The sequence below is a fragment of the Zea mays genome, chromosome 3 (assembly GCF_902167145.1).
Source record: "Zea mays cultivar B73 chromosome 3, Zm-B73-REFERENCE-NAM-5.0, whole genome shotgun sequence".
NCBI lineage: Eukaryota > Viridiplantae > Streptophyta > Magnoliopsida > Poales > Poaceae > Zea > Zea mays.
Window position 1 is genome coordinate 2,980,569 of NC_050098.1, and position 26,818 is coordinate 3,007,386.

At 54.0% G+C, this 26,818-nt stretch overlaps 3 protein-coding genes and 1 non-coding gene across 9 annotated transcripts; 2 read left to right on the top strand and 2 right to left on the bottom strand.

Annotated features, from left to right (window-relative positions):
- The first annotated feature begins 11,416 nt into the window (after positions 1-11,416).
- Positions 11,417-16,880, top strand: LOC100381950 (uncharacterized). 5 transcript variants are annotated; one of them, XR_004856962.1, is made up of 4 exons: positions 11,417-13,288; positions 13,827-15,341; positions 15,452-15,752; positions 15,863-16,876. XR_004856962.1 is itself a non-coding variant. In XM_035965944.1 (3 exons), the coding sequence occupies exons 1-2, from the start codon at positions 11,511-11,513 to the stop codon at positions 14,008-14,010; spliced, it is 1,962 nt and encodes a 653-aa protein (XP_035821837.1). In that variant the 5' UTR covers positions 11,417-11,510; the 3' UTR covers positions 14,011-14,015; positions 15,219-16,880. The 5 variants fall into 5 exon arrangements, 3 of the variants coding, with proteins under 3 accessions (XP_035821837.1, XP_008673105.1, NP_001168194.1); XR_004856961.1 differs by having other exon boundaries at positions 15,452-16,876; XM_035965944.1 differs by having other exon boundaries at positions 13,827-14,015; positions 15,219-16,880.
- Positions 16,881-17,128: 248 nt separating this feature from the next.
- LOC100384080 (Indole-3-acetic acid-amido synthetase GH3.6) lies at positions 17,129-20,099 on the bottom strand. 2 transcript variants are annotated; one of them, XM_035966005.1, is made up of 4 exons: positions 19,423-20,099; positions 19,241-19,342; positions 18,094-18,947; positions 17,129-17,987 (listed from the first exon to the last, which is right to left on the bottom strand). In XM_035966005.1, exons 1-4 carry the CDS (start codon positions 19,725-19,727, stop codon positions 17,509-17,511), a joined length of 1,740 nt encoding a protein of 579 aa, XP_035821898.1. In that variant the 5' UTR covers positions 19,728-20,099; the 3' UTR covers positions 17,129-17,508.
- A 280-nt stretch (positions 20,100-20,379) lies between these two features.
- LOC111591265 (U2 spliceosomal RNA) lies at positions 20,380-20,583 on the top strand. Its single transcript, XR_004857484.1, has one exon. It is a non-coding gene; the product is annotated as a U2 spliceosomal RNA (small nuclear RNA).
- A 162-nt stretch (positions 20,584-20,745) lies between these two features.
- On the bottom strand, positions 20,746-23,912 carry LOC103649563 (probable indole-3-acetic acid-amido synthetase GH3.12). Its single transcript, XM_008675299.3, has 3 exons — positions 23,518-23,912; positions 23,271-23,372; positions 20,746-22,509 (listed from the first exon to the last, which is right to left on the bottom strand). Exons 1-3 carry the CDS (start codon positions 23,823-23,825, stop codon positions 21,129-21,131), a joined length of 1,791 nt encoding a protein of 596 aa, XP_008673521.1. The 5' UTR covers positions 23,826-23,912; the 3' UTR covers positions 20,746-21,128.
- Positions 23,913-26,818: the final 2,906 nt, after the last annotated feature.

Sequence of the window (26,818 nt, forward strand, 5' to 3'; positions counted from 1 at the left end):
GCCTTCTGCCCGTCCTTGCCTCTCGAGTTTGGGCACGGGCGGGGGCCTCCTGACAGCAGCATCCACCCTGAGGTCATCGCTGCTGCTGTTCGGACCCCCGGAGCAGAAGTCGTCGTCGTTGCCGCTGCTGGGGCGGGCGACGACAAGCCGTTCGTCGGTCTTCTGTTGCTCCGCAGGCCCCCCTAGTCGCGTGGGGTTGTTCGTACCTGCGGAGGTGGAACCGGAGTTCTGTTTGTAATGGCACCTTGAATGCTAGTGTTTTTGTTCATTGTGGCTGTCGGGGCCTGAACATGTATGTATTTTCGGCACGGAGCCGTGTTTTTCCCTCATTTTCGAGCACTAAGACTCGCCTGTTGGTTGTCTGAACCGCTTCACCAAGCGTGGGTCGCCCCGTGTAAAGGTGACGAGCGAGGTATCTGTATCCCGGAGGCGTAGGAGTCCCTCGGCTCGGTCGACCTTGTTGCCCGAGGCTTCTCTAGCTTAATTAAAGGAACTCCTCGGCCGCTCTTCGATGAGCTGAGGCCAGGGGTAGCGGCGTCAACATGAACCGAGGCAGAGTTGGCTCGAAAAGAAAACCTGGTTGGCCGGAGCCTGGCCGGGTCGTCCGTTAGCGGGACTGACGCCGGAATTGACCAGCCGAGGCCTCGGGTCGGGTTGACGTCCTTGGAGGACGGCTGGCCAAGGCTCCGGGGTGACCGGCCGAGCCGCCTGGTCGGGCCGGATTCCCGAGAAGACCCTGGCAGCGATGGCCCGGGCGTGGCGATGACGTCGTCCTTCAGAGTGGAGATCTTTGGACCGCGTCGCCGTCCGAGGCTAGGTCAGACCTCGCCGAAGGTGTCGTCGATGCCGAGGGTGCTGCTGCTCCCTTCAGCCGTCAGGACCCGATCCTGCGGGATCGGATTGTCTTGTAGCGTGTGTTCCCTGCGGTCGCCGAGGCCAAAACATACCCTCGCCGTATTGTAAAGCCGCGTCTCCTTTCCTCTTGTTTCGAGTATCTGGACCTTTTTGTTGGTAACAGAAATGTTTGTGCGAGCGAGAATTGCTTCTCGCGGAAGGTGATGAGTGAGGTATCCGTATCCTGGAGGAGTAGGAGTCCCTCGGCTCGGTCAGCCTTGCCGCTTACGCGCACTCTTACCCGTCCACGGGGCTCTGTTTCCGACGCAGTCGAGAAGGCTCGAGAAATCGCTTCGGCAGAAGAGCTTCCGAACGTGAAGACTTGCTCAGTCCGCGGGATCACTTATCCGAATGTGAGTTACTTATCGCAGAAGGCGATGAGTGAGGTATCCGTATCCCAGAGGCGTAGGAGTCCCTCGGCTCGGTCAGCCTTGGCTGCTTACGTGTACCCCGTCGTTTTCAGGATCCACTTTCGAAGTAGTCAAACAGCCCGAAAGGCCTTCTGGCAGAAAAGATCTTTTTTCGAGGAAAATTTCGACGCATAGGGGGTTCCCCCCCTTTTAGCCCCCGAGGGAGGGTCGGGCTTTGCCGAGGCGAGGCCGACCCTTCCTTGACGACTAAACTTTCGCTGGGCGCGAGGTATATGAACAACTTGAAAACATCTTAAGGGTAGAAGCGACGTAGCTGTTGGATGTTCCAAGCGTTGCCGTAGACCTCGCCTTGACTGTTGGCCAGCTTGTACGTTCCGGGCTTCAGAACTTTGGCGATGACGAACGACCCCTCCCAGGGAGGCGTGAGCTTGTGCCGCCCTCGGGCGTCTTGTCGCAGCCGAAGCACCAGGTCGCCCACCTGGAGGTCTCGGGACCGGACCCCTCGGGCGTGGTAGCGTCGCAGGGACTGCTGGTATCGCGCCGAGTGTAGTAAGGCCTTGTCCCGAGCCTCCTCCAGCTGGTCCAGCGAGTCTTCTCGGCTAGCTTGGTTGCTTTGGTCGGTGTAGGCCCTCGCCCTCGGGGAGCCATATTCCAGGTCTGTGGGCAAGACAGCCTCGGCCCCGTAGACTAGGAAGAACGGCGTGAAGCCCGTGGCTCGGCTTGGCGTTGTCCTCAGACTCCAGACCACCGAGGGGAGTTCCTTCATCCATCGCTTGCCGAACTTGTTGAGGTCATTGTAGATCCGAGGCTTGAGCCCTTGTAGAATCATGCCATTGGCACGCTCTACTTGCCCATTTGACATGGGGTGAGCCACGGCGGCCCAGTCCACGCGGATGTGATGATCCTCGCAGAAGTCCAGGAACTTTCTGCCGGTGAACTGGGTGCCGTTGTCGGTGATGATGGAGTTCGGGACCCTGAAGCGATGGATGATGTTGGTGAAGAACGCCACCGCCTGCTCGGACCTGATGCTGTTTAGGGGTCGGACCTCGATCCACTTGGAGAATTTGTCGATGGCGACTAAAAGGTGCGTGTAGCCCCCGGGTGCCTTCCGCAAGGGGCCGACGAGGTCCAGACCCCACACAGCAAAAGGCCAGGTGATGGGTATCGTCTGCAGAGCCTGAGCAGGCAGGTGGGTCTGCCTTGCGTAGAACTGACACCCTTCGCAGGTGCGAACAATTCTAGTGGCGTCGGCCACCGCCGTCGGCCAGTAGAAGCCTTGCCGGAAAGCATTCCCGACAAGGGCTCGAGGCGCTGCGTGATGGCCGCAAGCCCCCGAGTGTATCTCTCGCAGGAGTTCCTGACCTTCGGCGATGGAGATGCACCGCTGGAGGATGCCGGAGGGGCTGCGGTGGTAGAGCTCCTTCTCATCTCCCAGCAAGACGAACGACTTGGCGCGCCGCGCCACCCGCCGAGCTTCGGCTCGATCGGAGGGTAGCTCTCCTCGGTGGAGATATTGCAGGTACGGGGTCTGCCAGTTTTGATCAGGCGTGACCCCGCTTTGCTCCCCCTCGACGTGCAGCGCCTCGCCCTCGGGGGCCGAGGGTACCTCGGGTTGAGTCGAGGATGCCTCGGGCCGAGTCGAGGGTGCCTCGGGATGATCCGAGGATACCTTGGGCTGGGCCGAGGGTGCCTCGGGCTGAGCCGAGGGTGCCTCGGGCTGGGCCGAGGGTGCCTCGGGCGGGGCCGAGGGTGCCTCGGGCTCGGGCGCGTCGTCGATCTTGACGGAGGGTTGATGCAGATCCCGGGAGAAGACGTCCGGGGGAACCGTCGTTCGCCCCAAGGCTATTTTAGCCAGCTCGTCCGCGGTCTCGTTGTAGCGCCGAGCGATGTGGTTGAGCTCGAGCCCGTAGAACTTGTCTTCCAGGCGCCGAACCTCATCGCAGTAGGCCTCCATCTTCGGGTCGCGGCAGTGGGAGTTCTTCATGACTTGGTCGATGACGAGCTGCGAGTCACCGTGAGCGTCGAGGCGTCGGACCCCTAGCTCGATGGCGATCCGCAACCCGTTGACCAGAGCTTCGTACTCAGCCACATTGTTGGATGCCGGGAAATGGAGGCGTAGCACGTAGCGTAGGTGCTTCCCGAGGGGCGAGATGAAGAGTAGGCCTGCGCCGGCTCCTGCCTTCATCAGCGACCCGTCGAAGAACATGGTCCAGAGCTCCGGTTGGATCAGAGCCGTCGGTAGCTGGGTGTCGACCCATTCAGCTACGAAGTCCGCCAAGACCTGGGACTTGATGGCCTTCCGAGGAGCGAACGAGATCGTCTCGCCCATGATTTCCACCGCCCATTTTGCAATCCTACATGAGGCCTCTCGGCACTGGATGATCTCCCCCAGGGGGAAGGATGACACCACAGTTACCGGATGAGACTCGAAGTAGTGTCGCAGCTTCCGCCGCGTCAGGATCACCGCGTACAACAGCTTCTGAACTTGTGGGTAGCGGATCTTGGTTTCGGACAGCACCTCGCTGACGAAGTAGACTGGCCTCTGAACGGGCAACGCATGCCCCTCTTCTTGCCTCTCGACCACAATCGCGGCGCTAACCACCTGAGTGGTCGCGGCGACGTAGACCAGGAGGGCTTCTCCGGCAGCCAGGGGCACCAAGATAGGCGCCTTTGTGAGGAGCGCCTTCAGGTTCCTGAGGGCTTACTCGGCCTCAGGGGTCCAAGTGAAGCACTCGGCCTTGCTTAAGAGGCGGTACAGAGGTAGACCTCTTTCGTCGAGGCGTGAGATGAAGCGGCTCAGAGCCGCGAGGCATCCCATGACCCTCTGTACGCCTTTCAAGTCCTTGATGGGCCCCATGCTGGTGATAGCTGCGATCTTCTCCGGGTTGGCTTCGATGCCCCGCTCGGAGACGATGAACCCCAAGAGCATGCCTCGGGGTACTCCGAAAACACACTTTTTGGGATTGAGCTTGACGCCTTTCGCTTTGAGACATCGGAATGTCGCTTCAAGGTCGGAAAGGAGGTCGGAGGCTTTCCTCGTCTTGACTACGATGTCATCGACGTAGGCCTCGACCGTGCGGCCAATGTGTTCGCCGAACACATGGTTCATGCACCGCTGGTATGTCGCGCCTGCATTCCTCAAGCCGAACGGCATGGTGACATAGCAGTACATGCCGAAGGGTGTGATGAAAGAAGTCGCGAGCTGGTCGGACTCTTTCATCCTGATTTGATGATACCCTGAGTAGGCATCGAGGAAAGACAGGGTTTCGCACCCAGCAGTGGAATCCACGATTTGGTCGATGCGAGGCAGAGGGTAGGGAACCTTCGGACATGCTTTGTTGAGACCAGTGTAGTCTACGCACATCCGCCATTTCCCCCCTTTCTTTCTCACAAGCACAGGGTTGGCAAGCCATTCGGGATGGAATACCTCTTTGATGAATCCTGCCGCCATTAGCTTGTGGATCTCCTCGCCTATGGCTCTGCGCTTCTCCTCGTCGAATCGGCGCAGTGGCTGCTTGATGGGTCGGGCTCCGGCTCGGATGTCCAGCGAGTGCTCGGCGACATCCCTCGGTATGCCGGGCATGTCCGAGGGACTCCACGCGAAGACGTCGGCGTTCGCGCGGAGAAAGTCGACGAGCACTGCTTCCTATTTGGGATCGAGCCCGGAGCCGATCCGGATCTGCTTGGAGGCGTCGCCGCTGGGGTCAAGGGGGACAGACTTAACCGTCTCCGCTGGCTCAAAGTTGCCGGCATGACGCTTCACGTCTGGCACCTCCTTAGAGAGGCTCTCCAGGTCGGCGATGAGGGCCTCGGACTCGGCGAGGGCCTCGGCGTACTCCACGCACTCCACGTCGCATTCGAACGCGTGTTTGTACGTGGGGCCGACGGTGATAACCCCGTTGGGGCCCGGCATCTTGAGCTTCAGGTAGGTGTAGTTGGGGACGGCCATGAACTTCGCGTAGCATGGCCTCCCCAGTACCGCGTGGTAGGTTCCTCGGAACCCGACCACCTCGAACGTCAGGGTCTCCCTTCGGAAGTTGGAGGGTGTTCCGAAGCAGACGGGAAGGTCGAGCTGTCCGAGGGGTTGGACGCGCTTCCCGGGGATGATCCCATGGAAGGGCACAGCGCCTGCCCAGACAGAGGACAGATCGACACGCAGGAGCCCGAGGGTCTCGGCGTAGATGATGTTGAGGCTGCTGCCTCCGTCCATGAGGACCTTGGTGAGCCTGACGTCGCCGATGATGGGGTCGACGACGAGCGGGTATTTCCCCGGGCTCGGCACATGGTTGGGGTGATCGTCTCGGTCGAAGGTGATGGGCTTGTCGGACCAGTCCAGATAGACTGGCGCCGCCACCTTCATCAAGCAGACCTCCCGGCGCTCTTGCTTGCGGTGCCGAGCCGAGGCGTTCGCCGCTTGCCCACCATAGATCATGAAGCAGTCGCGGACCTCGGGGAACTCTCCTGCCTGGCGATCTTCCTTCTTGTCGTCGTCACGGGCCTTGCCACCCTCCGCGGGTGGCTCGACCCTGTGGAAGTGGCGCCGAAGCATGACGCACTCCTCAAGGGTGTGCCTGACGGGTCCCTGGTGATAGGGGCACGACTCCTTGAGCATCTTGTCGAAGAGGTTGGCACCTCTGGGGGGCTTCCGAGGGTTCTTGTACTCGGCGGTGGCGACAAGGTCCGCGTCGGCGGCGTCGCGTTTCGCTTGCGACTTCTTCTTGCCCTTCTTCTTGGCGCCGCGCTGAGTTGACGCCTCGGGAGTATCTTCCGATGGGCGGCCCTGGGGCTGCTTGTCCTTTCGGAAGATAGCCTCGACCGCCTCCTAGCCGGAGGCGAACTTGGTGGCAATATCCATCAGTTCGCTCGCCCTGGTGGGGGTCTTGCGACCTAGCTTGCTCACCAGGTCGTGACAGGTGGTGCCAGCGAGGAACGCGCCGATGACATCCGAGTCGGTGATGTTGGGCAGCTCGGTGCGCTGCTTTGAGAATCGCCGGATGTAGTCTCGGAGAGACTCTCCCGGCTGCTGTCGGCAGCTTCGGAGGTCCCAGGAATTCCCAGGGCGCACATACGTGCCTAGAAATTGCCGGCGAAAGCTTGGACTAGGTCGTCCCAGTTGGAGATCTGCCCCGGAGGCAGGTGCTCCAACCATGCGCGAGCGGAGTCGGAGAGGAACAGGGGGAGGTTGCGGATCATGAGGTTGTCATTGTCCGTTCCACCCAGTTGGCAGGCCAGACGGTAGTCCACGAGCCATAGTTCTGGTCTCGTCTCCCCCGAGTACTTTGTGATAGTAGTCGGGGGTCGGAACCGGGTCGGGAACGGCGCCCGTCGGATGGCTCGGCTGAAGGCTTGCGGGCCGGGTGGTTCGGGCGAGGGACTCCGATCCTCCCCGCTGTCGTAGCGTCCCCCACGCCTGGGGTGGTAGCCTCGGCGCACCCTCTCATCGAGGTGGGCCCGACGGTCGCGGTGATGGTGCTCGTTGCCGAGGCGACCCGGGGCCGCAGGCGCGGTGTTGCGCGTGCGCCCGGTGTAGACCGAGGCTTCCCGCATGAATCAGGAAGTCGCGGCATGAGGTTCCGAGGGGTACCCCTGCCTTCAGGAGGCGGAGCTCTCGGCCCATCGGGCCGCGGCGCCTTCCAGGAGATTCTTGAGCTCTCCCTGGATTCGCCGCCCCTCGGTGGTTGATGGCTCCGGCATCGCGCAAAGAAGCATTGCTGCTGCCGCCAGGTTCTGGCCGACCCCACTGGATGCGGGTGGCGGCCTGACCCTGACGTCATCGGTGATGCGGTGCTGGAAGCCTTGGGGTAGATGACGTATTTCTCCGGCCGGAGGTTGGCCCACCCATGCCTGCCCGACGTCCTGACGGATCGGCTCAAGCGCTCCTGCTCCCTCGTCGAGCCTGGCCTGCACCCCGCGGATTTGCTCGAGCTGTGGGTCATGACCCCCCGCTTGAACGGGGACCACAGCTAGCTCCCGTGGGATGTAAACGCGAGGCACCGGCCTAGGGAGGTCACCGTCCTCCGGCATGCCGAGATGGTTGCCTTCGGGGGGACCCCCTAGATCGACGTGGAAGCATTCGCGACTTGGGCCGCAGTCCTCGTCGCCGAGGCTACGGCTACTGTCGGAACAGTCGGAAAGGCATTAGTCGCATGCGGTCATGAAGTGTCGCATGGCACTGGGGTTGCCAAGTCCAGAGAAATCCCAACAGATGCTGGGCTCGTCGTCTTCCTCGGACCCAGAGGGCCCGTAGGTCGAGACGTCCGTCAGCCGGTCCCAAGGTGACCGCATACGAATCTCCAGAGGGTTTGGACTCGCCTCAACAAGAGCGCCCGCCAAAGCGGGGCCGCTAGGCGGGTCGAGGTTGAATCCGAAAGACGTGGGATGGGAATCGGTCGGTACCTTTTGATCGACGGGCGGCGATGAGGTCACGTCGGGGATTGACTGCGCCGTCGTCTCAGGTACGAGGGTGACGTCCAGCAAGCTTTTTGCGAGCGTGCTGGCGTCGTCCGCTTGCTCGGGATTGGCGTGTCGCGGGGAGACGGCGCTCGCCTTCGTCTCAAGCGTGAGGTCGACGCCCGGTGCGCCCCCTGTTGGGGTGCTGGGGCCGTCGACTCGCTCGACAGCCGACGAGGCGCTGTCTCCTGCTTGGCCTTGGTTGCCCCGCCTCCTCCTCCGTCGGCGGGGGAGAGGACGGGGTGAGCTCGAAGGTTGTTCTTCCACCATGCGGGGAAGACGTCGCCGATTCCGCCGCCGGCGGGCGGGTTGTCGGCCGCCACTGTCGTTGTCGCACGGCGGTGGAAGGAGTATCATGTCGTAGCTGCCGTCGAGGGACATGAACTCAAGACTCCCGAAATGGAGCACCGTCCCAGGCTGGAGAGGTTGCTGGAGACTGCCCATCTGGAGCTTGACGGGAAGCTGTTCGTCAACACGTAGCAGGCCCCTACCTGGCGCGCCAACTGTCGGCGTTCCGAGACCGGGGGGTCCCTGAGCCGACGAGTGAATGTCGCCGCGTGCCCCAGCCCAGATGGGTCGAGCGCGAGGGCGAGCGCGAAGGGGGGAGAGCGAGGCGGCCGGAGACCGGCGTGAGAGAGGTGGGAATCCCGCGACCTTCGTGTTCGTCCCGCGCCCAGGTCGGGTGCGCTTGCATTAGGGGGTTACAAGCGTCCACGCGGGAGAGGGAGCGAGCGGCCTCCAGCGAGCGCCTGTTCTCGTCCTCGTCCCCGCGCGGCCAACCCTCTCTAAGAGGGCCCTGGTCCTTCCTTTTATAGGCGTAAGGAGAGGATCCAGGTGTACAATGGGGGGTGTAGCAGAGTGCTACGTGTCTAGTGGAGGAGAGCTAGCGCCCTAAGTACATGCCGTTGTGGCAGCCGGAGAGATTTTGGCACCCAGCTGGTGTGATGTCGTGGCCGTCGGAGGAGCGATGGAGCCTGGCGGAGGGACAGCTGTCGGAGCGGTTGAATCCTTGCTGACATCCACTTGCTTCCGTAAGGGGGCTGAGAGCCGCCGTCGTCACAGAGTATGCAGGGCGCCATCATTGCCTATCTGGCGGGGCGAGCCAGATGGGACGCCGGTCTTGTTCCCTGCGGCCCGAGTCAGCTCGGGGTAGGGTGATGATGGCACCTCCTGTTGACGTGGCTGGTCTACGCCCTAGGTTGGGCGATGTGGAAGCTCCTCCGAAGCCGAGGTCGAGTCTGTCTTCCGTGGCCGAGGTCGGGTCCGAGCCCCAGGTTCGGGCGAGGCGGAGATCGTCGGCTGGTGCCGGGGCGGAGTCCGAGCCCTAGGGTCGGGCGAAGCGGAGTTCGTCGTCTTCTGGGGCCGAGCCCTGGGTCGGGCGAGGCGGAGATCGTCGTCTTCTGGGACTTAGCCCGAGTCCGAGCCCTGGGTCGGGTGGAGTTCGCCGTCTTCCGGGACTTAGCCCGAGTCCGAGCCCTGGGTCGGGCGGAGTTCGCCGTCTTCCGGGGCTTAGCCCGAGTCCGAGCCCTGGGTCGGCCGAAGCGGAGCTTCCTATGGTGCCTTCGGCAGGGCCTGACTGCCTGTCAGTCTTACTCTGTCAAGTGGCACCGCAGTCGGAGTGGCGCAGGCGGCACTGTCCTTCTGTCAGGCCGGTCAATGGAGCGGCGAAGTGACGGCGGTCACTTCGGCTCTACCGGCTGGGGGGCGTGCGTCAGGATAAAGGTGTCAGGCCACCTTTGCATTAAATGCTCCTGCGATTTGGTCGGTCGGTGCGGCGATTTGGTCAGGGTTGCTTCTTGGCGAAGGCAGGGCCTCGGGCGAGCCAGAAACATGTTCGCCGCTGAAGGGGGGCCTCGGGCGAGACGGAAATCCTCCGGGGTCGGCTGCCCTTGTCCGAGGCTAGGCTCGGGTGAGGCGTGATCGAGTCCCTTGACTGGACTGATCCCTGACTTAATCGCACCCATCAGGCCTTTGCAGCTTTGTGCTGGTGTGGGTTACTAGCTGAGAATTAGGAGCCTTGAGGGTACCCCTAATTATGGTCCCCGACAAGTGCACACAGTGTCCGACGTCCATAGGATCGTCAGCTATTTCATGCAAGCATCCGCACAAGTGTCCTACTATATGTTATTGTGTTCTCATACTTGAGACTTTTATTATAACTATGTATGAGATATTGTCTCTTATTAGTACTGAATGAGATGTGTCTTATTATGACTATGGATGAGACTTTTGTAATGTAATTGATGAGACTATGGATTTAAATATTGTTATGTGATTATGTGTGAGATGTTTTATGTGAAAAATATGTTGTGCTATATATTTGTTATGATGTGGAATGTGGTGTAAAATAAAAATAAACAGCATTTGTAATGTTGGTCAAATTAACTTCCTAGAGGCTTATTGGGTCGTAGGAAGTTAGCTAGCTAACTTCCTAGGGGCTATAGTCAGCCGTAGGAAGCTAACTTCCTAGGGGCTACAGTCAGCCATAGAAAGTTAGCCAGCTAACTTCGTAGGGCTACAGTCAGTCGTAGGAAGTTAGTCGTAGGAAGTTAATCAGCTGACGGCGTGAAGCTACTAACTTCCGAGAACTTACTAACTTCCGAGAGGCTTCTTTGGCTGTAGGAAGTTAGCTAACTTCCTAGAGGGCTCTAGGAATTTAAGCTAACTTCCGACAAAAAATTTTCGAGAGCCAAACTTCCGACGGGATGGCTTAACTTCTAAGAGTTTAGCTAACTTCCTAGAGTTTAGTGATAACTTCCTAGGGTTTAGGCTTTAGGAAGTTTACTATTTTGGTGTAGTGCAAGCTTCTTCTCGTCGTCGATGAGCAACGCCAACGCGAGCGCCTTCTGCCAGTGGTGTTTGTTCGGGGTTTCCATGTAAGAAACATTGATTCATCTTTGGCGTTGGTTTATGAAAATGACTTACAAATCAGATCCATGAAAAAATATTACGGAGAATAAATGCCACACATATAAAAAAGGAATTTAAGTTGAAAATATTATAAAAACAAAAGAAATTGCATGCAAGGCTCTGCTTTAAATACTACTGCTTCCGTCCAAAAATATAATTCAGTAATCTCGTTGATAATTATCTACTACTACACATTGTGCAAGTGTAGCAGGTGGGATTTGGGAGAGATGTAGTAGATATTTTTACTGTAACAAATATGAATATAAACACACATGTGGTGTAGTGGTAGCTATGAGCACATTTACTTGAGGGGTCGCGGGTTCGAATCCCATTGGAGCCATATTTGTGTTTTTAATTTAATTTTAGCTAGACGTGAGATGCACGTGGGAATGAGAATGAGCTTTGTGAGAGGGGGAATGAGAAAGACACTGCGCAGCCGGGAATAGAAATGAGCTTTGCGGGGAGGGCGGAATGGGAATGACAAAATACGGATGCAGTGCCCTGACTGAGGCATTGAGATCAAAGTTTTCATGAGGAAAATGTTTTGGCCCAGTGGTTCGATTTGCGGCTACAATTTTGTCCTTTTGGGCCAGGAATTATTGGCCCAGTGGCCTCAAGTAACATAACCTGGGCTTAACATAATTATTTAGAAGACCTAAGGCATGTTTGGTTCACTACCTCAGTTGCCACATTTTGCCTAACTTTTCTGCCTAAGGTTAGTTATTCAATTCAAACGACTAACCTTAGGCAAAGTGTGGCACATTTAGCCACAAACCAAACAGGCCCCTAGTCTCTCGTGCACTCAGGCTCCATCTTCCTTCCAACCCCACTTCTCCCCAACCCGAACCCCAACAAGGGTTCTCGGCGACGCGTCGGCCGCGGGAGATGGCCACCGCGGCGAAGCTGCCGTCCCTTTACGCCGAGCTCGCCGCCAAGTCCTCTCGCGTCGCAGAGCTGGAGGTCAGGATCTCGGCCCTCGAAACCGAGAACGCGGGCTTGAGGGAGGCCCTGGCGGTTGCGAGACGAGAATCAATGGGCAGTACAGGAAAGGAGGAGGACCCAATCTCTCGCCAATTGGCGGCACGCCTACGCGGAATCGAGCACGGGGCGGTCGAGAAGCCGGGCTGGGGCGTGGCTCGCCGCGACGCAATTGAGGTCAGCGACGACGAGGAGGGCGCTGCGGCTGTCGGTGCTAACAAGGGGGAAAGCCCGGACGAGGGTGTCGGTGCCGTCCCGGCTCTTCGGAAGCGGGTGGTGGCCGGAGAGAGCGTGGGTGAAGCTGATGCGGAGGACGCGGAGGGAGGCGGTGGAAACAACGGGGAGAGCAGCGCGGGTCTGGAGGATGACGATGTTTCGGTCACACCGCGGGGGAAGAAGCGTGGCCGCCGGTCGGCCGTGGCGCAGGTGGTCACCAGTGATAGCGAGGATGATGGTGTGAATGGTGGTGGTGGTGTCGAGGATCAGTTTGGGAGTGCCAAGGACGGCAGCGGTGATCAGGAGGGCCTCATGAGCAGTAGGAAGCGTGCCTTTCGCGGAGTCAGTGACAGTGAGGATGAGGATGCCTATGAGGGCGTTGCTCCACGGCACACTGAGAGTGGGGAGGAGGATGTGGATGATATGGTTCCCATCGATGAATTGCTGAAAAGGGTGCCAAAAGAGAGGGCCAGTGAGGATGACGGCGAATCCGAAGGGCATTCCACTCCTGTGACGAGGCGTTCTGCTCGATTGGTTAAGAATCAGTCAAAATCTTACCGCATGTTTCGTGGAGTCAGTGACAGTGAGGATGAAGATGACAATGAGGGAACAGCTGCGCCTCAGGGCAAGAGTGGGGACAAGGAGGAGGAGGATATGGTTCCCGTCTATAAATTGCTCAAGAGGATGCCAAATGAGAGAGCGAGTGAGGACGACGATGAATCAGATCTGGCCAAAGGGCATTCCGCTCCTGCGACGAGGCGTTCTGCTCGGTTGGCTAAGAATCAGTCAAAATCCTACCGCGTATTTTGTGGAGTCAGTGACAGTGAGGACAAGGATGGCGATGAGGGCACAACTGCGCCTCAGACTGAGAACCGGGACGAGGATGAGGAGGATATGGTTCCCATCTATAAATCGCTGAAGAGGATGCCAAAAGAGAGGGTGAGTGAAGATGGCGATGAATCTGATGTGGCCAAAGGGCATTCAGCCCCTGCATCAAGACGTTCTGCTCGATTGGTTAAGAACCAGTCAATAAGGCCAAGAGCTGCATGTCCGGGGCTCCACTTTGTTGAACCACCCAAGGATGTTGAAGGGAGTGAAGATGATATGGAAGAAGACGATGATATGAATGAGTTCATAAATGATGAATCTTCTGATAATGCTAGTGATTCTGCCGAGAAATCCTGTGATGAATCAGATGTACCATCTGTTATGAATGAAAAATCCTCTCCAGGACTAGAAGTGTCTGATGGTGAGGTGGACTATAAAGATGTAATGGCTTGCATTGGCCGTAAAAAGAAAGCTAAAGAGTGGGACTACGAGGCAGATATGCTAGCAGCATTTGGTGAACATCCCGAGCTTTGCTTGAAGGCTGTTTGTGCCCTCTACCGGAAGCAAACTGAGGATGAACAGGTGGAAAAGGCTTCTTTAGTTCATAATAAGCAGGGATTTAGCCACAAAGATGCCCCAAGGTATGTTTATACGCATCTCATTGCACTAAGGTATTTAGCTGATTTAATAGCAGATTCATTACTCGCAAAAAAGTAAAGGGCTGCTGTTTGAAACTGCTTGAATTTCAGCATAGTAGGAACTTTCCTCTATACATGTGTTAGTTACCGTAGGTTCTTAGCAAGGTACACTATCTTAGACTGAATTTCTAAATGTGTCGAGTTGTTCTAGTTAGGAATCAATATTGAATTATTTTAATAGCTCTGCACTTGATTATTAGCAAAGATTTCATAGACATTGTTAATTAACAAAAAGGTGTTCATCATTAAGTTCCTTGAACGCAATTCTAGAAAAAACCGGCAATCATTTTGGTTCAGCTAAACAGTTTAGGTTCGGAGGAAATTTTAGTACTAAGTAACTTTCATGACATGCTTGTGTTTTATTTCGCTCCTCTAATAATTCATTTTAAAGAGCAAAGTAGAACGAAAATATGAGCGCTAAGGGAAGTTATTAGTGTTCTCAGTCTGCCAGTAGTTGATTGCACTCTACTGTTCAATGTAGGGGATCTCGCATTGCAGAATTTCTTCTGGATGGTGATCTGGTTGGTCCGCTGAAGAAGACCGTCTCGGATCTAGACGAGTATGATCGCTATGCTTTTGAGTTCTGTCGCAAGGTGGCTTCGCACTACTCAAAACAACTTTTTGCAATCTACCAGAACAAGGAGGACCCTTACTTTCATCCATAGCCCTGGTAATGCTTAGTATCCCGCCAACTGCCTGCTACACTCTTTTGTACATACAGTACGTGTTGAATTGCACTCCTGGAGAAGTTAGGACATGTTAAATGTAGTTTAGGAGAATGTAGAGAGGCCTTAGGAGTGTTGGTTAGGAAGACAAATGTCTTGTGGTGTCTGTGTTATGATGGTCTTGTCCATGTTACAATCCTGTTTAATATACGCCAGTAAGATACTCTGTTTACTGAGTTGGTGGGGGCATGAATCCTTCTCTTCTCCAAATGGATGCTCTGTGTCCTGGCTACACATCTTCGACGTTGGGCCCTGTCGCCCTGCATCTTGTTGGGGCTGGCATTCAAGTTGGCTGATATGAGGCCTGATCTCCCATTTTATTTTAGATAGCATAGAACATGGAGTTGTTGGCTCATGCCTCTACGATCAGCAGGTGGCAAAAGCCCTTCTGTGCAAAACATGATCAACGACATGCAAGTCTGAAAGTATTGCCTCAAGCCTTTTGTGACATGCAGTCGCAATGTCGGTTGATGCGAATAGGAAAGGCTTGTGGCGCGAATACAAGGCAAATGGACATAAGAAGAAGAGAGCGACCTGGGCAGGGGCAGAGGTAGGCAGCAGATCTTACTCAATCCCGTGTCCCCTGTCCACAGAAAGAGGGCTGGTTCTGGGATTCCGGCAGCCACCCCTAGGATGGTCCTCTCTCCTCTGGCTCCTCCGTCCGTAGACCTCACGGCACAGTCCTGACCATGCTGCCCGTGTTTGTTTCTCTCCTTGTCAACACTCCAGAGTCTGGGCCTCTCTTGCCCCTGTTCCAAAATGAAGGCCGACAAGATCTCCGGTTCCCTGCCTCTGCCTGGCCTTGCATGCTGCCATGCTGGCTGGAAACCATCCCGGCCCTCTCTACCTGTGTGACAAGGAAACCACCACCGAGCTGCAATGTAAAGAAGGCGTGTGTTTGAAGATCATGGTGACGGAAATAGTTGTCAGCAGGGTGACATCCTGCTGGGTGCTGGCCTTATCCTCGCTCGATCAGCACAAGAACATTGATGGTGTCTCTGTCACCACCTACTGCTATTTGCTCCTATTTTACCGTGCTCAGCACACAGCCCACTCCAGTCCACTCCAGTCGTGTGTGACCTGCTCCGTCCGCCGCACCGAATCACCTCTTCTCCTCGCCCCTGTCCTCCTCCTGTCAAACCTCGCAGGTAGACGACACCATGCCAGAGACGGAGAAGATGCAGGATGCCTTCTGCGGCGAGGCGGGACACGCTGGATCCTCAGAGACAACGACAGCGCCGAGTACCTCTGCTGCTGGGCCACACCTCCGCGTCTGTGTGCCGCTCACCACGCACGCCGACATCGAGCCCTACATTTTGCAGATGTTGTCGATCGACGACGCTCCAATGACCCATGGTTCCATTCCATGCGTGCTGTGCAGGGCGTTCCCCATGGAGGATGGCAGGCCGCTGCAGTTCATCTTCAGCAGCCGGCAGTAAACCACCAGGGGCGGGCTGGCGACCACCACGACCACCACCAACGTGTACCGGAGCGAGGAGTTCATTCCCACCATGCGCACCATCGAGTCGCAGGCGTGCAGCCCGGAGGCGGTCATCTTCGGTGATGACTTCGCGCGGTCTCTCTACTGCCATCTCCTTTGCGGACGGGATTGACTCCCCGGTCTCAGACAAGGCACGGAGGGAGGCCTCACTTTCAGAGAAAGCAGATGGCTCTTTAATTTGGTAACAGTGCATGTGGACAGGCACTCTTCTTCTTTGGAACCTACACCACTGATGCCCACTGTCTGAATACATTAAACTTGGCTGAATGACAAGAGCCACGGGTGATGCAGCTACATCTTGGCATAGCTGTACCGGTGCCATCTAGAGGACGTGGTGAAGGTGGCCGGGTTCTACAACTCGACGCCGAAGCTCAAGTTCGTGTGCCGGCTCAACCTGATGTTGAGCATCAACGTCGACAAGAACAGCGAGCAGGACCTGCAGCTGTGTGGACAGCGCGGCCAGGATACTGCTGGCGGAGAAGCTGGGAGGTGGTGGACTACAGCAACCACGCGGAGGCGTCGCGCGATCCGGGCCACTACGTCGTGTTCTGGGAGCTCAACGCCTACGGCTTTGACGGCGTGCTGCGGAGCTGCTGCAACGTTCTGTATGGGCTAGCTCTGAGTGTTTTGTTTATCCTCCTATCCATGATCCATTGGCCATGGCATCAGGGGCAGTTGGGTGACCACATGTCATCTGGGGCCATGTGACGAAGATCACAAGTTGCTTGCACAGTTCGCGTCGTCTCTGGCCGACAGGACAGGAAGTGAGAGGGTGGCAAGTGCAGCAAATTATAATCATGGACTCATGGTCATGGTATGGTATCAGTAGTATCTGTTACCTTCGGTGTTGCACGGCATACCACATCTGACTGAAGATTTACGTGCGCTATTAAACAGCAGGAAGGACGTCCAATAAATTGGCGGTCACATTATATCAAGATTTCATTATATCTTTCCGGTGTTAGAGCAGAAAACTTTTTTTATCCGTCTCCTTTATTTAAGATTATTGGAAGGTAATATATATACCTCCCAATGGGGATGAGGTACTATGTGCCACATGGACATGGGGTCTAGGTGAAGGAGCAAGAAGGGTACGGAGAAATGGAGTACAGAGAAAGTGCCCATTGCTGTTGCCTCAATTAGAGGTGATGAACACAGTCCATGCTCACCACTTTAGAGCCTGTTCGTTTATGGATTGTGTCAGATTGAGCTTGAGTGGATTTTAATCTCAAGCAAGTCGAAATTCTCTCTATTTTTTCTCAATCCCATCCAAACCATATGGAATAAGAATAACCGTTTTGTTCAGTTATTTCCATCCTATATAGATTTGAATGGATTAGGAGAGATTTAAACCTGCTTGGAATTTAAACTCACTTAATCTCCTTCGATCCATATGAATTGGAATTAAGACGAATATGCCTTTAGGGTGTAGCGATGCACTATATAGTTAGGTTAGAATATCTTCATGAGTTCCTATAAAAACTCTTTCAATCCAAGATTTTCGGCAAGCTGGAAAAACACATCTCCAAGAACTTCCTCCAAGAGTTCCTAGAAAACTCTCCCAATCAAAAGTGTGTATCATATTTCTTTTGCAAGCAAACAAGCCACGCGTAAAAATAACGGCCAAAAAAAAGATGCAGAAAATAACGGCAAACAAAAAAGATGCAGAAAACACTCCAGCTGTTCGATTCGAACTGCTGTAGTTGTAATATATAGAGAGACAAAACACTATATAAGCAGTAGAAGTCTGTAAGCATTAAAATCATGCGAACAGGCTCGTAGGCACGCATGAGAGTGCAACTTTTCAAAAGAAAACCAGTCGCTCTTGGCGCTAAATTCTGTCACTCACAGCAGACCGCCTGATTTGTCATGGTCGCCGCGCCACCGTCTGGCAACTTCAGTCGTAGGTTGTGCTGAAGAAGATTTTGATGGTGTTGTCAGAGAGGACCTGGAGGACGCCGGAGTTGGACCGGGCGACGCACCTCGGCAGCTTGAACTGGTTCGCCGGAGCGCCGAGGGAGAGGCAGTGGTGCAGCACCTTCTGGAAGGCGCCCCGCCGCAGCACACGTAGCTCCAGGGGCCCGATGGCGCGCGTCTTCCTGGCGCTCACGTACCCGGCATCGACGAAGCGCCGGTCCAGCTCGTCGCAGCAGCGCTGCAGCACGCCGTCGGCGGCGGCCTCGCCACTGAGTTCCCAGAAAACGACGTAGTGGCCCGGGTCCGTCGACACGTCCGCGTGGCTGGTGTAGTCCACCACCTCCAGCCTGCTCGAGGAGGTCAGTATCTCGGCCGCGCCATCCACGGCGAGCTGCACGTCCTGCTCCGTGTTCTTGTCGACGTTGATGCACAGCGTGGGGCCGATCGATCCCCGGCTCACGAACTTGAGCTTGGGCGTCGAGTTGTAGAAGCCGGCCACCTTCACCACGTCACCCAGACGGTACCGGTACAACCCTGCTAGCTTGCCGTTATTTCAGACCCGACGGCGGACAACGATAGATGAACCGATCGATCGATGAAGGTACCTGCGAAGGTGGTCATGACAACCTCGTAGTGCTCGCCGACGGTGACCTCCGTCAGGCCGACGGGATCCGCCCCGGAGCTGTAGCTCGTGCCGCCGGTATCAGTACAGTCCGCTCTGCTACCGCCGCCGCCATTGGTGGTGGTCTTGAGCGGGATGAACTCGAAGTAGGCGATGTTGGGGAGCACGGCGAACGTTGCCGAGTCCGGTGGCACCTCCGGCTCGACGTTGGCACCGACCATCCCCTCCGACGCGCCGTAGTCCATGGCGACGAGCGGCAGGCCACCGGCGTAGTGCCGGAGCTTCCTGACGTAGTGCTCCATGGAGCCCGTCACGATCGTGTGCACGTACCTGGCGTTGGGCCACAGCGCGTGGACCAGCCCGCGCCAGCCGCCGAGCCTGGCCTCGGCGCACCGGCGCGCCACCTCGTCGGCCAGCGCGGGGTTCGGCTTCGCGAGGAGCGCGGACACGGCCTGCCGGAGCTCCGGCTCGGTCACCCGCGCCGGCGACAGGGCGCCGCGGCGGATGTCGTGGCACAGCTCCTCCCACGCCCGCTCCAGCGTCTGGAGCGCGAGCACGAGGTTGTGGCCGAACACGGCGAACACGGTCCGGACCTCGTCGGCGTAGAGCAGGCCGCAGAGGAGGTGGCAGTAGAGCGACTGCGCGAAGTCCGCGGCGAAGACCACCTCGTCGGGGCTGCAGCACGGCAGCTGGATGCCGCGCACCGCGGCCTTGTACCCCTCGTTGCGGTACAGGTGCGTGGTGGCCGAGGCCACCGTCAGGCCGCCCTTGGTGGTGAGCTGCCGGCTGCCGTAGACGAACTGCAGCGCCTTGCCGCCGCCCTCGACGGGGAACGCCCTGGACGGACGACGTTGAGATCAGATGAAATGAAGTGCAGTAGAGTAGTAGGTAGCTAGCGATCACGTGTCGTGGAGTGAACGAACTACTGCTCTACTGGATTAGACCAGAGCCAAAAGAAGAAAGAGGGGGTCGTGCATGATAGGCCGGAAAGGATGATGCCGCCGGTCGGTAGTTGGAGCGTCGATCAGAAATCAAAGACACGACGATTGGCCGGCCGGCCGGCGGTGAGCCGCGTGCGTGCGTCATTCTTACGTGTCGTGCACTCGTACGTACCGCACTAACGCACGTACCTGTTCCTGAAGGCGAAGGAGGTCCGGTACACATGCATCGTCAGCTTGAATAGCTCGTCGTTGAAGGGCAAGTACTTGCGCCTCCCCTGCGTCGTGCCGGAGCTGCATGGATTGGCGAGACCAAGAAAGGCTGAGCGCTGAACCTGAACAGGGCGACAAAACCATGCATGCATTGCACGAACCTGAGGGAGATGGAGGTGATGGGTTTGGCGGTGAGGACGGGGGAGGTGTCGCCGTCGGCGAGGCGCGCGATGTAGGGCTCCAGGTCGTCGTGCGTGGCGAGCGGCACGCAGGCCCGGAAGGTGTCCGGGTCGGTGCGGCCGTCGAGGCCTAACCCCTGGAGGTACTCGACGCCGGCGTTCTCGTCGAGGATCCGCCGCAGCGTCTCCGGCTGGACGGCGGCAGCATCCCGCGTCAGCCGTTCGAACTCGGCGATCACCTGTTGCTGCTCCTCGCCGCTGAACTCGCTGGCCTTCTTCCCCGACATCTAGCTTGCCGCGCCGCTGCAAATAAAGTTGGAAGAGAGAAGTTGATGCGCTAGCTCCCTGTAACGACACCAGCTAGCTGATCGATGATGCATTACAGCGTTAGCGTACGTACGCCACTTGTTTTGGCCCCTGAGACCTGGATTTATAAAAAAAAGGACGACGGAGCAGAAGTTCATCATCAAGATCCGGCAGGTTCGAGTACGTTCGTTTGACACATGACACGTCCAACCCTAGCTAGAAAGCTAGCGTAGCGTAGCCTTGTCTGCGGACGTCGTCCACATGGAAGATAAAACAAGAGGACTAGACCAAACTCGGGTCATAAACATGCTCATGCCGGCAGTTGAAGTCTTGTGCTCCATCCTTAGGTCAAGAAAAGAGATGGCCAAGTCTTTTTCTCACTCTCACGTCATATGCAATTCTCTACTATATTAAAACACCAGTTTCGTGTGTAATGCGTTGAACGTCACATGCCAAACGTGTAAGTCCGTTTCTATTTCCTATTTCTTGCCTAACAATGTGTTGTTATATCCCAAAGGGTGCCTTTGAGAAACCATCCAACACGATAGAAAATCATATACAACGCAGGACTCCCATCTCGCTAGCTGAAGGAGGATGAGTGACCGAATGACCTGTCATACTCATTTTTAACTCATACCTTTATTGATCTTTTGGCTAAAATAAGGTGTAATATTTGTTTTTATTAGTTTAATATCTGATATGTGAATAATATATTCACTCTTATATAAAATTTATTTTTTTTTATGAAAATTAGATATAATTGTGTGCCGTCGTATCCGGATGATATTGAGAAATGCTGCATAACATTAGAAAAGTTGTTGTGACAGCTATGCTATAAATAAAAAATCGTTTTTTAATCGGTAAATCTGAAGTTATGTATAGTTTTCACGTGGGCCTAGCAAGCAAGCATTCAGAGACTCGGGATTTATATTAGTTCAGCGTCTAGTTCAGAAGCAAGATGTTCGATTATGTTACAGAACACTGAACACGAGTGCTCGATGCATACAAAAGGTGTTATAAAATATGGGGAAAAATCTACAACTGGCTGCATGCAGAGAAGCGGTATTTTACATGTCATTGTAAAATACACTTCAAATAGGAAACTAATAATACAGGGACTTGAAATATAGAGAACTCTTCTTTTTTGAATCTACATGTCATTGTAACCTCACATCAACCTTCAGATAGGAAACTAATAATACAGGGATAAGCAGATCGGCAGATGCAAGCTCAGCAGATCGACAGATGCTCATGCCCTAAAAGAGAAACAGTACACTACACACACAAGAGCTTTTAAAGCTGCAAGCCTGCGACTGATGCTGAGAGCTGCCACGACGGCGGCCTTCCTTCCCATCATCGTGCAACGTGCCCGGTTGCTTGCTTCAGTCGTAGGCCGTGCTGAAGAAGGCCTCCACGGCGTTGGCGGCGAGGATCTCAAGGACGCCGGCGGCGGAGCTGGACGGCGCGACGCACCGTGGCAGCTTGAACTGGTTCACGGGGGAGCCGAGGGAGAGGTAGTGCCGCAGCACCTTCTGGAAGGTGCCTCTCCGCAGCACCCGCAGTTCCAGCGGGCCGATGGCGCGCGCCTTCCGGGACCCCACGTACCCGGGGTCCGTGAACGCGCGGTCCAGCTCGTCGCAGCAGCTCTGCAGGACGTGGCCGTCGCCGTCGGGCTCGGCGCTCAGCTCCCAGAACACCACGTAGTGCCCCGGGTCGCGCGACACGTCTGCGTGGCTGGTGTAGTCCACGACCTCCAGCCTCCCCGCGCCCGCGGCCAGGACCTTGGCCGCGCTGTCGACGGCGAGCTGGAGGTCGTGCTCGCTGTTCTTGTCGATGTTGATGGACAGCACGAGGTTCCGCCGGCACACCACCTTGAGCTTGGGCGTCGAGTTGTAGAGACCGGCCACCTTCACCACGTCGCCCAGACGGTACCGGTACAGCCCCGCGAAGGTGGTCATCACGACCTCGTAATGCTCACCGACGGCGACGTCTGTCAGGCCGACGGGATCCGCCTCCGTGTAGCGCGCGTCCGCGGCACCGGCTACATCGCATCCCCTGAGGCTCAGAGGGATAAACTCGAAGTAGGCGATGTTGGGGAGCACGGCGAACGTGGCGGACTCCGGTGGCTCCCGGGGCTCGACGTTGGCCGCGATCATCCCCTCCGTCGCGCCGTAGTCCAGGGCGACCAGCGGCAGGGCGCCGGCGTAGTGCCGGAGCTTCTTCACGTAGTGCTCCATGGACCCCGTCACGATGCTGCTCACATACCTAGCCCTGGGCCACAGCGCCGGGATCACGCCGCGCCAGTTGACGAGCCCGCGGCACCTGCGCGCCACCTCGTCGGCGAGGGCGGGGTTCGGCGCGACGAGGAGGGCCGACACGGCCCGCCGGACGGCCGGGCTGGTGACCCGCGTCGGCGACGGGACGCCGTGGCGGATGTCGGCGCACAGCTCCTCCCACACCCGCTCGAATGTCCGGAAGGCGAGCACGAGGCTGTGGGCGAAGGTGGCGGACACCGTGCGGACGTCGTCGGCGAGGACCAGGCCGCAGAGGAGGTGGCAGTAGAGGGACTCGGCGAAGTCCGGGCAGAAGAGCACCTCGCTGGGGCTGCAGCACTCCGACTGGGTGTGCCGCATGTGGGCCTTGAAGTCCCTGTGACGGTACACGTTGGTGGTCGCCGTCGTCGCCGTGAGCCCGCCCTTGGTCTTGAATTGCCGGCTGGCGTAAATGAACTGCAGCGACTTTCCGTCTTCCACGGGGAAAGCCCTGCATCGCCGCTCAACAACATTGAAGCAAACTTTAACACATGAAAAACCTAAATAAAATATTTAGGGCTCGTTAAAACATCTTTAGAAACCTAAAAAAGTTTTCGTTGTAAGAAAAAAATAGAAAATGTCCATATAGAATCACAAAACATTATAAGCACGTTTTAAAAATTTGCATATAAAAAATATAGGACGCAACCAACATTAATGGGGCATACATTAATGTTGTTGAACGACAGTGTTAGGTATTAAAAGTTAGAAAAATATGTTTTTTCCAAGACTCACGACATCAACATTATTAATCATGTCAAATCGGTTTTGAGAACTTATATTAAATATTTGGACTCATAAACCCTCTCAAAATTTTTAAAAAAAACTATCAACTATAAAGTTTTAGAAAACTCTATATACAATTTTTAATATAAAGTTTATCTTAAACCGATCTTATATAAAAAGTTTTTTTTGTAAAATAGCTATCACTATCATTTTAAAGTTCAAGAAGAGAAATCAGATTAAGATCAAAGACAGTAGTTGAAGTAAGATAGAATGGACTTTGTCCCTTCAAATTATGGACTTCAAATTATATATGGAACCGTTGGACCATCCGATGCCCGGCCTTCAAATTATGGATTTGACTATACCACTTTGAATGCAGAAAGTTTTTTGTTCCATATATAAGCAAGTACGTCATTAATTTTGTTCCTAAATAGTTACGGGTCTTTAATTTTGTAGCATCAATCTAGGTACGGTACACGGTGGTACCTGTTCCTGAAAGCGAAGCTAGTCTGGCCTGTCTGCATAGCGCACTTGAAGAGGTCGTCATTGAACAGCAGGTACTTGCGCTTCCCCTGCGTCGTGCCGGAGCTGCAGCATGCATGCATGTCGATCGAGGGGCATCGTCATGGCGAGGTATATATCGATCGAGGGGCTGACGACGAGCTCAGCAGCAGCATATATATATTTTCACAGGACCGGCAATGCATGATGATTTGATCGACGACTAGCTAACCTGAGGGAGATGGAGGTGACGGGCGTGGCGGTGAGGACGTGGGAGGTGTCGCCCTCGTCGGCGATGCGCGCAATGTAGGGCTCCATGTCCGCGTGCGTGGCGAGCGGTACGCAGGCCCGGAAGCTGTCCGGGTCGGTGCGGCCGCCCAGGCCCAGACCTCGGAGGTACTCAGCGCCGGCGTTGTCGGCGAGGATCCGCCGCAGCGTCTCCCGCTGGACGGCCGCGGCGTCCCGCGTCAGCCGCTCGAACTTGGCGATCACCTCCTCCGCGCTGAAGCTGCCACACTCGTCGCCCTGCTTCTCCGCCATTTAGCTTATCTTCTGCTTGATTGATGACGAAGATACTGATAGAATTCGGTTGAATTGGAGAGCTTGTTGTCTGTGGCTGTGTCACTGTGTGTGTGCCCTAGCACCCAGCAGCTTTATATAAGGTTGCATAATAATAGTAGAGATAAGAACTGTTAATTGCAAGGAGACAAGCGCGTTGGGCAATCAAATAAAGGAACAACACCGGCCGGCCTGTCGCATTTTGTTGATATATCTATAGCTCTATAAATAACTAAATCAATATCTATACCTCTATATCTATATCTACCTATAATAATATTAAAAAGGCAAATGGTTGTTCTTTGTTGATATCCATCTATATCTATATATCTACATAATATTAAAGAAGAAGATTCTTCTATCCTTTTTTGTTACTTGTCAAAGTATCATCCTACCCTCCATGATAGTAGAGATATGGAGGTTCTCATTTCTTCGCCACACTAAATGGTCTAAACAGTTTCAGGTTCTCAACAAGTCTTTTACTAGGAAGGAAGTAGGTAGGTATTTGGAAACTCAAACCCCCTTAAGAAATAAATTAATTTCCTCCTCAATCCTCTTTAATTTTAAAGAAGATTTGAGTTTCTAAAGTAGCTTTACAAGTATTTTACGAGTGAGTACGAGGGGAATAAATATATAGATACTCTACAAGTCTTTACAAGGAGGGTATTGATAGATATTCTATTCATCACAAAGGAAGATGTCGACTAAAAAATATCCTTTTGCATTGCACAATCCAAGGTAGATTGGGATAAATCTGAAAACAATTAAGAATCTAATAGTTATATTTTGGTGACTAATTACAATAGTAAATTATTATGACTAACACATATTTTGCAAAAAAAAATGAGTTAGGTCACAACAATAGATTTTGATTAGGCTTATTGTTATTCGTGCTTTTATTGATGGAGATCAAATATTCATTTTTAAAGTATGAGAAATAAGGTTAAGAATCGAATAATTCTAAGTGTCAAGGAGTTGATACATACATAGATTAGCGATATAACTTTTATTGTTTCTTTGGACATACAATAAAAGAGGACATGCATGTATAACTTGACCTAGGTTAGTCTAGTGGTTAAACAGAAATGTGCAGATTATGAACGTGTTTGAAAGCAAAGTATTTTAAAACCATAGTTTTAGAATACTGCAGTTTTTAAATGTCATGACATATATAACCATAGTATTTTTACATCACTCCAAGCTATACTTGTTTGGTGATAAAGTATTTTAAACCATGGTATTTAGTATATATGTGCCGGAAACTAGTCATGGACAAAAAATTTAGGTTGGAGTGGAGTTTCAAATACTCTAAAAATACTATGGTAACTATTAAACCATGGTATTCGAAACATAATTTTTTACAAGGTAGTCAAACACCTGTTAGCAAAATATACTATGATATTCTCCAATATCATGGTTTTACCTTAAAACTGGAAAAAAAAGTTTGGTCCCAAACATCTTGTACATGCTCTCTGAGTGTCCTGTCCGATGTGATATCCGATGCCACACCAGACATATCCAACGTACTATAGAGATCAGAAGTGTGTTTAACATATCCTTAACTCTCCTTTTTCTAGTGGAGAATTCGATGTGCTAGACACAATCGGTGTACTTATCCGGTGTGCACCGGACACTATTATGTTTGGCTGAAATATGTGAAGTAAAAACAAGATGGCTTCGTATCAGGTGTCATGTCATGTCCGGTGTGCCATCGAATTGTATGGTGCTTATTGAAAAACTATATCGAGAGCATTTTCTAATCTCTTCTCAAGGGCACTAACTCTTAAATATTTTGTCAAACATGGCAGAGCAAAGTTTGTCTATTTCAAAGTGTTTATGATAAATGTATTTGCTTGCTCTCACGTGTGTCCTTTCTCGTATGTGTAACACATATGATTCCAACACCTAGTGGTGCTAGAAGACCGGATTGCTTAGTTAAACTCCTCTCTTAATAGTACGGCAGTTCATTCTAAACAACACAAACTTTATTGCGTCTTGACCGACGATAGATCAAAATTCGCTGACCGATGGTCAACACTCAACGGAGCACACAGCTGACGCGAGGTCCATTACCAACACAACGCAAAAAGGCATCCATTGAGAAGCCGGACCGGAGCATGCAAATTAATCCGTCGTCTAGTCTACGGCTGCCCATGGTTACACATGTATATCTATACTACTATATAATGCACCACAATGCAATATTAATTTAAACTTTGCAAAACACATCCAACAAAGTTTCCGCACGCTCATAACCTCAAATAAATCCACCAAACAAATAGCATGCGAACTGAAAGCTATAAAAACGTTAATGATTAAGATCGCTGAATAACTTATCTCCCTTACTACCCACTAAAATCTAATAAGACAATATTATTTAAATTATCCTTCATCCCAATGTCTCTCTATCTCTCTCGCGAGGCCGCAACTCAATCTGCCGCCCCTAGCCTCCCCCTTACGGCCTTACCTCTACCTTGTCGCCCCTCTCATGCAGTGCACGTGCCACCATCGCCATCAATCTCTCTCATTCTCTGTCTTCTTTGGGATAGTAGCGTTAGCACAAGTTTTATGCTAGTTTTTAGTTAGTTTTACAACAGTGCAAGCGACACTGCGACGTGCGGTCATTTATATATAGTAGCTAGAGTCCTTAGCAATTCATGGTGCGCCCTCACAATACCATTAGCTGAGCAGAGCCTGACATGCAATGCACCAGCCCCTCTACCCTTGGTGATCAATAAACAATGCTGCATAATGCACACCAACGGAGCACAATAATGTGCTTTCCATCAGTGCTGCATTCTCATCCTGAATCCACAGTTGTGTTTGGTGACGCATCATCGCTGAACAAGTGCGCTGATGTGGATTCAGAGTAAGCGTACGTGTTCAACCTATTAGTTCGTCAGACCTTCATTAATTTTCCCAAGCCAATATATATATAATGCAATTCTCACGGCTGGTGATCCACTCAACGATCA

What these genes read in the sequence shown, in the direction of transcription:
- LOC100381950 (XM_035965944.1), top strand. Translation starts at nt 11,511, where the DNA reads ATGGCCACCGCGGCGAAGCTGCCGTCCCTTTACGCCGAGCTCGCCGCC. An exon ending in AGCCACAAAGATGCCCCAAG is followed by an intron (nt 13,289 to 13,826) that starts GTATGTTTATAC and finishes TGTTCAATGTAG; the next exon opens with GGGATCTCGCATTGCAGAAT.
- LOC103649563 (XM_008675299.3), bottom strand. Translation starts at nt 23,825, where the DNA reads ATGGCGGAGAAGCAGGGCGACGAGTGTGGCAGCTTCAGCGCGGAGGAG. An exon ending in GTCACCTCCATCTCCCTCAG is followed by an intron (nt 23,373 to 23,517) that starts GTTAGCTAGTCG and finishes TGCATGCTGCAG; the next exon opens with CTCCGGCACGACGCAGGGGA. An exon ending in AGCTTCGCTTTCAGGAACAG is followed by an intron (nt 22,510 to 23,270) that starts GTACCACCGTGT and finishes GCGGCGATGCAG; the next exon opens with GGCTTTCCCCGTGGAAGACG.
- LOC100384080 (XM_035966005.1), bottom strand. Translation starts at nt 19,727, where the DNA reads ATGTCGGGGAAGAAGGCCAGCGAGTTCAGCGGCGAGGAGCAGCAACAG. An exon ending in ATCACCTCCATCTCCCTCAG is followed by an intron (nt 19,343 to 19,422) that starts GTTCGTGCAATG and finishes CAATCCATGCAG; the next exon opens with CTCCGGCACGACGCAGGGGA. An exon ending in TCCTTCGCCTTCAGGAACAG is followed by an intron (nt 18,948 to 19,240) that starts GTACGTGCGTTA and finishes TCGTCCGTCCAG; the next exon opens with GGCGTTCCCCGTCGAGGGCG.